We start from the raw sequence: 12347 nt of genomic DNA on the forward strand, positions 1-12347 counted from the left end.
TCCCAAAGACGGGTGACCACTCCCAACCCTCCAACTATCGTCCAATTGCTTTAACGTCCTGTATTTCAAAAGTTTTCGAGTCAATTCTTAATTGAAAAATTTTAAGGCATCTTTCCTATCACAACCTTCTTTCCGATCGTCAGTATGGGTTCCGTCAGGGACGCTCCACTGGCGATCTTCTCACCTACCTTTCAGACTCCTGGTCATCCTCCTTTCGGGACTTTGGCGAAAGCTTTGCCATTGCACTTGACATCTCAAAGGCTTTCGATCGAGTCTGGCATAAATCTTTAATTTCCAAACTGCCCTCCTACGGTTTCTATCCTTCTATCTGTGCCTTCATCGCTAGCTTCCTTTCTGGTCGTTCTATAGCCACTGTTGTAGACGGCCATCGTTCTTCTCCTAGATCTATCAACAGTGGTGTTCCTCAGGGCTCTGTCCTATCACCAACTCTCTTCCTTTTATTCATCAATGATCTTCTAAGCTGTACATCTAACCCTATCCACTCATACGCTGACGACTCCACCCTTCACCTTTCCATTCGGTTCCCGCAACGCCCATCTCAACAGTTGCTTCAACAAGCAAAGGATGAGGCTATGGCACACCTAATGTCTGATTTGGCTCGTATCTCTGACTGGGGTAAAAATAATATGGTTGTCTTTAATGCATCTAAGACTCAGTTCTTACACCTATCAACCCGACAAAATCTTCCACAGGTATACCCACTAATGTTTAATAATATTCAGCTTAATCCTGCATCATCCTTGAACATGCTTGGGGTTTCATTTACTCGGGACTTATCTTGGAAAGATCATATTACATCTCTTGTAAAATCTGCTTCCAAGAGATTGGGTGTGCTAAGCTGACTCCGCTCTTTCTTTACCCCTGCACAATTGTTGACTCTATACAGGGGTTTTATCCGCCCCTGTGTGGAGTACAACTCTCATGTGTGGGGAGGCTCCCCACATACAGCTCTTCTCAATAGGGTGGAGTCAAAGGCTTTTCGTCTCATTAACTCTCCTCCTCTTACTGACTCCCTTCAACCTCTGTCTCTTCGCCGCACTGTTGCATCTTTATCTCTTTTCTATCGCTACTTTAATGGTCACTGCTCCTCTGAACTGTCTGCCTGCATTCCTCCACCTCTACGACGGGCGCGTAGCACCCGTCTGGCAGCAAACTCTCATCCTTTTTCTGTCCAACTCTCTAATGCAAGAGTTAACCATTACTCCCAGTCTTTCATTTATGCAACAGGTTAGCTCTGGAACTGTCTCCCTCTGTCTGTATTTCCTGCTGCCTATGATCTCCAGTCTTTCAAACGCAGTGTGTCCAGGCATCTCAAAATGATCGGATCTTGAATTTGGCTCTATATTGTATTTTGATTTTCTCTTGGAGGGAACTGTTACTGCGGGCTCATGGCCTTTGGTTCCTTCTTCCTCGCATAAAAAAAAAAAAAAAAAAAAAAACTTCCAGCCTACACTACACTGCTAATACTTTGTCTAATATTACTTCTAGTTGGACCAACAAATAAAACAACAAACAGAACACCATGCACCTTTATTTAACCCATTAGCTGCTCTATACAGCCTGGGCTGTTCCGAGTGCGACTGCTCAATATAGCCCTGGCTGTGCAGGTTAATTTCGAATAGAGTGCCACGGTGACCAAGGCCAACCCATGCAAGCATCTTTGAGCCTTCAGAACCGAAACCAAAACCGAAAAAGAAAAAAAAAAAACGAAAACCATACATTCCAATAAGGAATCAGACACTTCGATGTTCATCCATGGCTTTACCAAGGTAAATACTGAGCTAATATTTCGTTACTATATACTTTGGCATGTGTTCTCTCAATTCCTAAGACAAAATTTGGCCTTTGGGAAATTTCATATTTACCCCTATGTCTGCACACCACGGACACCTTCAAAAAACCGCCATGCACAGTTAACGGGTTAAGTGACTACTCGGCTTGTTATGAGGGGATGGGGATAGTTATTTGAGGCTCAGGGCATCTACTCTTGCTCCGCGGGGCAGGGTGCCCCGTTGTCACTCTCACTGTCATTGCTGAGGTCTCCTGGAGGTGCTATATAGCCTTCATAGTTGACAGCTGAGACCATGATGAACAGGTGGGTACTGCTATGATGCTAAAATGGACCACAGGATGCGAGGTACATGTGTTCTTACTTTGAGAACACATGTTGTACCTCACAATATGAAGTAGAAGTGTTTGTTTACCCAGGAAACACAGTAGATGGCATGCAGATAGCTAGCCAGCTGCCAACCATTTTGAATCTGGCTCATTGCCAGCCACCTGCCTTCAAGTGACTGACTCGCATTATCCAGCCCGACACTCGTAGTAATGGGGGGAAGTCCATTTTTGCCTTGGAATCATACAGCCGATTCGCACATTAGGAAGTTTGATTCACAGATTTCGCATTCGATAAATATAAGCATTTTCTGGGTTGACCTCATATTGCAGGTGATTCGCACTGTGTGAGTTCACATTGTGAGGGGGTGCACTGTACTGCCTTAGGGCCTCCCTATTAGCAGGTCCAAAGTGCCAAAGCCGCAACTTCTTGGGAGGATCCACATGCCTTACTGGAGCAAGAGGACAGGTTAAGATGATAAAGTTGTGATCAGATGAGCCTAACGGACAGAAAAGATTAATAGCGTAAGTGGAAGGATTAGTTGTAAAGAAAAGCTCAAGTATGTTGGAACTCACTCCAGGGCAGTCAGAGAAACAGGCAGGGTGCTGTACAAACTATTCTAAGTCATTAAGGATAGAAAAGATGTAGGCTGGTTCACCAGATGGATCAGTGAAAGGTGAGGAGAGCCAAAGGTGGTGGTGAACACTGAAATCACTGAGAAAGTAGATTTCAGGGATACAGTAATGCCCCAAGTATAGCCGACATCTTCGTTTGCGGTTTCATGGTTAGTGGTGGCCTGCGAATATTCCCAAACACCAGGTTCCGTGCGAAAACCCCTCCCTCAGGGACGAGATAACTTAAACAAACTGGGCACAAGGAAAGCAATCGTCACTTGATCGCCGCCATTGCCACAGAAGAGATGCAGCACAGGATGAATGTATTGCGTGGAGAGGCGAAGGCAGCAGAAGCAGAGGAAGGTGAAGGTGCCAGAGGTGGCAGGGTGCAGTAGCCTAACCACCTACCTCAGAAATGACACCTCCATCCCTTCCATTAAGCACTTCACTCAAGCCTTCCAAGAGAGTTTCCTTGCCTATTATGCACTTTGTATTAATACTACTTTCTATTCAGGTGTGACCAGTAAATTTTACATTGCATTAATGGGTTTTAGGGGGAGATGGCATGGGACCCAAAACCAACTGGCCTATTTCTCATAAGATAAATGCCTGAACTTTAGCGGTTTCATGGTCTGCGGTACTTTTCACGGGCCCAATTAGACGTGAAACTCGGGGCTTAACTGAAGGAGAAATTGATAGGATGTGTTACCTTAGAAGTTAAATAGTCAAAGAACCTTTCATAGTTGGTAGAATTAGGGAAAAGGAAAATACCATAGATATATATATATTGTAAAAGAATTACAGGATATCTAAGGTCAGAGAGTACAGAATTCATAGCATTCAAGTTCAGGAACACAAGAGCACAATATGTTGTTGCATACATATGAGGTCCTATCCAAACTTTTCAACTCTGGGATTGCAACACCTGAATGGGTTGCAGTAGCGCAATGCGCCTCTAGGTGGCACTATTAACATACATCATAAGTCAGTATGCCATGTGGAGTGGAACTAGGTGGACAGGAGGATTAGTGACATTTGTCTGTTTGCTGTCGTGCATGTGTTGTCTGGAGATTTTCGAGATGGATATAAAAAAGGAACAGCAAATCTGTATAAAATTTTGCATGAATCTCAGGAAAAATGCAACAGAGACCCTGGCAATGATTCAACAAGTGCTTGGTGAGCAATCTCTTGGTCGGACAGCCTCACCATGACCCAATAAGGCTAGACAGGTGAAAAATAATGTCGAGAGCATATTGATCATTTTCTTGACATCAAGGGGATTGTGCAAAAAGAATTCGTCCCTGCTAGCCAAACTGTCAATCCCAACTTCTAATCTGATGCTCTGCAGCGACTGCGTGACGATGTGAGAAGGCAACGCCCCGACCTTTGGTGAGACAACGACTGGCTGCTTCACTATGACAATGCCCCGGCTCAAAGTGCACTCAACATTCAGCAATTTTTGGCCATTAACAATATGGCTATCATCCCCCACCCTCCTTATTCACCTGATGTGGCTCACTGTGACTTCTTTTTGTTCCCAAAAATGAAGATCAAAATGAAAGGGTGTCGTTTTAATACCACTGAACACTTCCAGAAGGAATAACCAACGGTGCTCGACACTCGTCAAAAAGGACTTCCAGGGAGCGTTCCAGCCATGAAGGAAGCGCTGGGACCAGTGTATCAATGCACAGGGGACCTACTTCAAGGGTGATGGCAGCCACTAGGAGCTAAGGTAGGTTTTCAGTTTTACATTGTACAGCACTAGTCCAGAAAATTCTGGACAGCACTCGTTTACACAATAGCCACCTTTAGCTCTGAAGCGAGTATAAAGAAAGCTTGAGGACACAGAAAAGCATTTGCTATCAGTCACCTCACACAGCTGAGTCTCAGTATGGAAGAGAAGGTGAGGTTTAGAGGAAGAAAGATGGTGTTCAACAACAAGAAAATTAGTGAAAAGGCCACAAATGCCGCAGAAATGAAGAAAGTGACAGAGTGTGGTTTCAAGCACCTCTCTTATGGTCTGCTCCCTGGGGACTCCGAGGCTGGATGCTGATTTATTTTGTTATTTTTATTATCTTTTATCCATCCAGCCATCATCCAATCCTACGTTGTCCCATAAGGAGCGTAGGAGCCCGGGGCTAGGCAGTTGGTCTTGACATTTAAGATGAGAGTGATCAGCCTCACTCATCCCTGAGTGGCATTACGTGAGCAATAAACCCCAACCACCCCTTGGATATAAACCTTCACTGGCTCAATCCGATTGGAGCGCAATAATTACCCACTAAACCACCAGACGCCAAAGTTTGGTTACGTGGTTATCACCCAGCGTAGTAAATGGTTTCGTGGTGTACAGGAAACCATTTGTCTTGTCACTCAGTGTAGAGTCAGCCACAGGCAGAAGGAAGAGGAAAGAATGAAGGAACAAAAGACAGAAGAGGGAGTGTATAGTCACCTGTAGGCAGAAGGACGAGAAAAGACTGAGGGAAAGAAAGACAGAAGAGGATGGAAGGAAAGAAGGATGGAGGAGGGGAAAGGGCAGACAACCGAGAGCAGCACTACATCAAGTGAGTGGATTATCTTTTATTTATTTAATCATTTTTTTGAGAAAGGGATGTGTGGTAAGTACAGTGCACCCTCACACAGTGCGAGTTTATGGGCGGCAGAAACCCTCGCATTCTACGATTTCGCATTGTGTGAACCAAAGAACTTATGGGAAGAATGGTATATGGTGGACAGCCCACCTAGAGCTTGGTCTTTGGGTCCCCTTCCAGCCTACTCTACCCTGCTAATACTTTGTCTAATAGTACTTCTAGTTGGACCAACAAATAAAACAACAAACAAAACACCCTGTACTTTTATTTAGGTGACTTCTGGGCTTGTTAAGACGGGAGGGAGGTGGGTATCCAAGGCTCTACTCTTGCCCCGTGGGTGGGGCACCCGGTTGTCACTCTCACTGTTATTGCTGAGGTCTTCTGGAGGTGATTTAAAGCCTTCAAAGTCGACAGCTGAGACCAAAATGAACAGGTGGGTACCGCAATGATGCTAAAACGGACCACAGGATGTGAGGTACGACATGTGTTCTCCCGGCAATATGGAGGAGAAGTGTCTGTTTACCCAGGAAACTCTGTAGATGGCATGCATATAGCTGACCAGCCACCTGCCATTTTGAATTTGGCTCATTGCCAGTCACCTGCCTTCATGTGACTGACTCTCATTGTCCAGCCAGACACTTGTAGTACTGAAGGGAAGTTCATATTTGCCTTGGAATCATACAGTCGATTTGCATGTTGGGAATTTGGATTCACAGATTTCGCATTTGATAAAAATAAGCATTTTCTGGGTTGACCTCACATTGTAAGTGATTCGCATCATATGAGTTCGCATCGTGTAGGGATGCACTGTAATGTGCATGTAGTCTGGTGTTGACAGTTAGATGAATCTGTATTGGGGAGTATGTTCTCCCACTCTCTGTGTTACTGAAACACTGAAAAAATTCAGGAAAGAGATGGTCATAAGCTTGTCCTAAGGACTGATGAAACAGGAGTTCCAGCTCTCCCTGTCATCAGCTTTCCATCCACCTTGGGTGTACTGCCCTGTTTGACCGGTGCTACAGTTTACTCTCTGAACACACTGTGGTTTGGCCATGTGGACTGGATGGAGGGTGAGAGACTGACGAGGAAAGTGTATGTGAGTGAGGTGGAGGGGGGGAGAGGAAGGGGGAGGCTGAGGATGAGATGGAGGAATGGGGTGGCGAGGTATATGAGAGAGGGGGGTGTGGGTTGGAGCAAGGCAGGGAAATGGCAGGGGACAGGGCGACGTGGAGGCGATTTGTTTGTGGCCACCCCATACGGGATTGAGGCGTGTGGCAATAGATAGATAGATAGAAGTTAGCAGATGACAAACGCCCCCACCTACCACACTACCACCTAGTTTGAAGACGTAAAATCACGAGAAAAACACTTCATTGGGAGTGTGGTCGTCTGAGTCACACATTGATTATTTCATACAACTTTTACTTGTTTAAGTTACATTTAATTTGTCCTCCCATATTTTTTGTTTGATTAATGCAGGGTCTGAGTTTGAGGATTTCTACAATAACTGCTGAGTGGCAATGTGACTCCCAGTGTGATGCTGTGGTGAATGGAGAAAAACCGGAATTGGTGAGTGTTAAATGCCTGGGTGCATTAATGGAAAAAGGGAGGTAAAAGTGCAAAAGAACTGGAAAGTACTAAAGCACAGGGAAGGAAAGTGGCTGGTGCTAGAGCCTAGATAAGAAACAGATGTCGAAACAGATGTCTTAGTGTGGAAGCTATGAGTGGCCTGCAAGGAGGAATTTTAGGGCCCCTTTTAACTCCTAACAACTGCAATTCGGGGGTGTCTTGGCGACTTTCACCAAGGGCAAATTGATTGCATTCTGGCTAAAAAGGAAGACTTTACACACCTGACAACTCAATCCGCACCCCCGTAAGCCAAACGGTTATTGCACAATCACGCGTCAAAGTTTTAAAAAGTTTATAATAGCTACCCCTCGAAAACACTATAAAATGTGAAAATTTTGATAACTACATATTTTTCTTATTGAAACAAGTCATTTCAAAGAGTTTTGTCACACCAATCATGAAAACAGGTGTATGTGGGTGTGGGGAGATTAGGCTCTGGGGAGATAAAGTAGGCTGTGGAGAGTAGACCTCAAGGTAAAGGGTTTGGAAAAATAACCAACTTTTCACATGAAAAGAAAGCACTTCAGTGTGTTCTGTAACATCTTGGCGGCCTGATACCTCTCGGGTGTCTGTAGGGGGTGGAAGGATAGTGAGGGACGAGGAGGGAGGGATGGGGTGGGGTTTAGGGGAAAACAAGGCTAGCAGGGTGGGAGGAGGGGCAAAAGTGGGTGGGAAGGGACACAGGTGGTGGTGGGAGAAGAGATGCAGGAGTGTGGAGGGGTGGGAAGGTGATGGGGGACAAGGAGGGAGTGAGGGAATGGGGTAAAGGGTGGAATGGAGACGGCCCAGAGGGGGAGTGCCCCCCCACCGCCCAGGTTGGTCCAATTCCCCCTCACGCCACCTCAGGGGTGAGTTCTCATTGGCCTGAAGCCATGTATGTCATAATCGGGAAGGAAGAAGCTCTCCGCAGTTTTTTACAGGCCCCGCTCAATTGATGAGATTAGGCATTTTGGCATAAAACTCAAATTGCAAAAGTTGATGCAACTAGGACTTTAGGGGTTAATATATAGGTGAGAGACTATGGTGTGGCACAAAAAATGAAAAGCCATCAGTAAGAACATTGGAAATGGGGCTGTTGGGGAATGTGAGTGGCGTGCAGAGAGCAGACAGGATAGTGAATAATGTGATTCATGAAAGTTGTGAAGTAAGGAAGTTCATGGACACCAGATTATGGTTATGTGGAGAGAATGGGTCTGAACATGAGAATCATTATGAGGATAATGATAATAATAATAATTACAATAATAATCATCATCATCATCATCATAATCATAAGAAAATTGTGAACAAAGACAATTAACAGTAACTGATAGGAAAGAACATAAAACAACAGTTTCTGGCGTGTGGTATAAGACTGAATGGCGAAGCACAGTGATTACAGACTACAGATGGGAGGTGAATGTTTGAGGAGGTTGATAGTTTTCAATATCTGGGTGTTCTGATTTGTAAATAAGGCAAAATGATGTTTTAAGGTACGGAAACATTGATTCAGGAGAGGAGAGTGATTGGGGAACTTCATTGTATTCTGAACAACAGGATGGTTAGCATTAAAGTTACAAGAATCCTCCATGAAAATGTTTAATTGCCAGCATTCTCACATAGGAAAAAATAATGGGCTACGAGTGCAAGAGAACATTCTTAAGTTACAAGCTATAACAGTTACTTTTCAGAATTGCTGCAGGCATGATGAGGTTCAATGAAAAACAAAAAATAGTGAAAATATTTTGGATCTGGAAGAAAGCATGGTAATAGTGGGATATGAATTACTGAATGATTAAACAGGAATAACTTTAATGGAAATATTTTAGAACCGGAAGAAAGTACGGTAACAGTGAGTTGTGAATTACTGAATGAATAAATAGGAATAAACTGAATTGGTACTTGGCAAAGGGTTCTTGAAAATTAAACAGATGGTAATGTTGGAAAGGGCAAACTTTACACTGTATGGAGGAGAACTAAGCAGTATATAAGTAATAATGAAAAACGCACAAATTTACATCTACAGAGGCAAAACTATAAAAAAAACAGTATGAATAAAAAATTACCGATTATAAAAACCCTTGATCATTCTGCGCGGAGAACACTGTCTCGACTCATTTCTTGCCGGAAAATCTGCTGGACTTCTTGACCTTTTCCTACAAGCGCTTCGCCGCTCTGCCCACCTGTCATCATTCTGCTTGGAGTATCCACGATCATCCTTGTACCTTCGCTCAAGACCATCTCGTTCATCTTCATAACTGTAAAAAGCATCATCATTATCTTATCCATTACCCATTTTCAGTGTCTGAGGCTAAGGGGATTTACACCATGTTTCTCTGTCTTTTGGGGGACATAAATCAAAGGTAAAATGAAGTCTTAGATACTGTACAATCAACATGCTCTAGTGTATCACAGGATCTGTATGGTACAGTAAATGGATGGCTGCAACAAAAGTTTTCCATCACAAGAATACCACACTCCTACAGCACTAGGAGGTGGTTTCCAACCATTAACCTTAGCCCTTTTTAAAAGCCTTTTACAATATACATTGTCTCTATGAGCACACATCTACTTGTCTGTGTTTACCTAATCATCCACTCACTTGATGTAGTGTTGCCTTTAGGAGAATCTACACTGAGTGACAAGTTTAATGGTTTCCTGTAGCCTAGGAAACCATTTACATCACTGGGTGTTAACCATAAAACCAAATACAGTAATGGGGTGACATTGCGCCTACTATGGTGCCCCTGAAAACTGGGCAAAGAGATCTAAATGTAGAATCCAACCAGGAACCAAATCTCCACATTCTTCCCCGTTCCTTGCTGCGGTGAGGTGCCATGTACCACAAGGAAATAACAATTCACTAAAAGGGACAGTCCTGCAGAGAGAGTTGTTTGTCTGTGGTTGATGGGTCTGTCTGACCAGACAGACTGGAGTTACTATGCAACAACAACAACAACAACAATAACCTAGTGGTAGTATATAGGATCTCAGCTAGGCTCATGTTGTCCTGACTCCATATCTACATTTACACAGTCTATCTTTGAACACAGGTATGTTCTTTGCCCACGCCATCTCCTTTTACGCTGTTCCAAATATGTACTGTATACTTCTAGCTATCTATCTATCTATCAATTGCCAGACGTCTTAATCCCATAACAGGGGGCCACAAGCACTTTGCTTCCATGTCTCCCTGTCCCCCCATTTCACTGCCCTTCCCCCAGCTCAACCCCCCCACCTCTCTCATATACCTCTCCACTTCATCCCTCCATCTCCTCCTCAGCCTCCCCCTCCCTCTTCCCCCCTCCACCTCACTCACATGCACTCTCATTGTTAGTCTCTTGCTCTCCATCCTCTCCGCATGGCCAAACCATCTCAGTTTCTTTCTCCTAACGCTTCCTATCACATCCACATTCACACCATAATACTCCTTCACTTCCTCATTTGTCAGTCTGGCTCTCCATGTAACTCCACATGCTCCTTTCAAATAACTCATTTCAACTGCCCTTACCCTTGACATGTGTCCTTCCAACAAGGTCCAAGCTTCACGTCCATACATTAGAGTTGGTACCACACTACAGTCATGCAGCAACTTTTTTACTTCCATGGTCACTATCCAATTTCTTATCACTGCTTTCAAAGAACCAGAAACATTTCTTTCTTGTTGTACCCTTTCAACCACTTCACCCTCTAAACTTCTATCCTTACTCATCACACTACCCAATTTCTTAACTGCACTCACATTTTCCATTTCCTCATCATCCACCCTCACCTCACATTCAGTGGCTTCACATCTCTCGAATGCCATAGCTTTACTCTCCCGTACATTTACTGTTAGATTCTGTTTCTTACACACGCTCCCAAACTCAATCACCAAGCCTTGCAGTTCCCCTTCATCTCCACCAATACAGTATCATCAACAAACAACAGTACAAGAAGTTTCTTAAAACTGCCCTCTCTCATTAAGGTTGCTCCAACATCCACTGCCCTACCTTGTGCCTCTTCTATAACCCCATCCATTTACAGAATGAACAACCATGGAGACATGACACATCCCTGTTTCAATCTAACATTCAACAAGAAAAATTCACTCAGTTCACTATCCACTCACACTGCAGCCTTAACTCCTTTATACATACTCTTCAGGGTATTCAACAACTTCCCATTTACTCCATCTATTCTTAATATTTTCCACATACCTTGCCTATCCACTATGTCATATGCTTTCTCCAAATCCACGAAAGCTGCATACAACCTCTACCCCTTCTCCAGAAACTTTTCCATTAAAGACCTAAGGATGAATACTCGATTTACATAACCTCTTCCCTTCCTAAAACCTCCCTGCTCTTCTCCAACTAATTCCTCTGTTATTTCCTTAACTCTGTCAATAAGTATCCTATCATATACTTCTCCTATTACACTCGGAAGACAAATGCCCCTATGATTAACACACACTTCTTTTCCCCCTTTTCCTTTATACAGTACAAGTCCCATTATTCGGCATCTATGGGACCAGGATGATGCCGAGAAATTAGATTTGCCGAATAATCAAAAACCTACCCACTCAGTACCTTAAATATATTGGTGAACACTTATCACCACTTATGGTACGGTATTACAACTGTGTTTGGAGAGAGTACTGTATACTGTACAATACTGCAATCAATACAGTACTATACCTGAATCTGAAATATATATATACAGTATATTAGTGAACATATACAAGGGTAATGACACAGTAGGCCTACAAGTCAGATAACACTTCCTGGATGGCCGAAATGATACGGAATATTACCTACCAGCTCAGTACATCACTTGTATTGGTGAACTCATCACTACTTATATTATTACAAATATGTTTGGAGTGAGTACTGTATACAGTACTTTTTCCAAACAAAATAAAATAGTTGGAAAATTGCATAAGATAAAGGGATCTGAACTGGTAAGGTCTTTCTGATGAAAGTCATAAATTACATTTAGCACTCACTCTTTTGTTTGTTTGTTTTTTTTTACATGTGAAAGGAGAGTACTGATGGAAACAGTAATGTATTCCATGAACCCCTTAATAACCTCCGACATTGAACAACCCTTTAAAGTACCTATGTCGAGTTAGTGAGCTATGGAAAAACTGTGAACAATTATGGGAATGGAACGAAGGTCACTGGTATGTTTACACGACTCTATGCTACGATTCCAAGCAGTCAGGGGGTCAGTTAATCTCAGATGTTTTCGCCAGTTTGGTAAATGCACCGTAACTTTATCAATTCTCCAGTCAATCATAGCGAATCATAGCATGGGTTTAGGGAGCTAAATAACACATTTCTAGGTGCGCCAGACGATTATCTTCACATCTTAAAAGAAAATGGAAGAAATTAAATCCCTTTCTGAGTACGTAAA

At 43.3% G+C, this 12347-nt stretch overlaps 1 protein-coding gene across 1 annotated transcript in view; it reads right to left on the bottom strand.

Annotated features, from left to right (window-relative positions):
- LOC145417812 (uncharacterized) overlaps window positions 1–12347 on the bottom strand; it is a 106462-nt gene that overhangs the window by 79870 nt on the left and 14245 nt on the right. The window contains exon 3 of the mRNA XM_080286435.1: window positions 9017–9208. Within this exon, the coding sequence (XP_080142561.1) occupies window positions 9017–9208 (192 nt within the window). The remainder of the gene's footprint in view (window positions 1–9016; window positions 9209–12347) is intronic.

This window comes from Coenobita brevimanus, chromosome 111 (genome assembly GCF_032717465.1).
Source record: "Coenobita brevimanus isolate Jiangsu-jjx chromosome 111, ASM3271746v2, whole genome shotgun sequence".
NCBI lineage: Eukaryota > Metazoa > Arthropoda > Malacostraca > Decapoda > Coenobitidae > Coenobita > Coenobita brevimanus.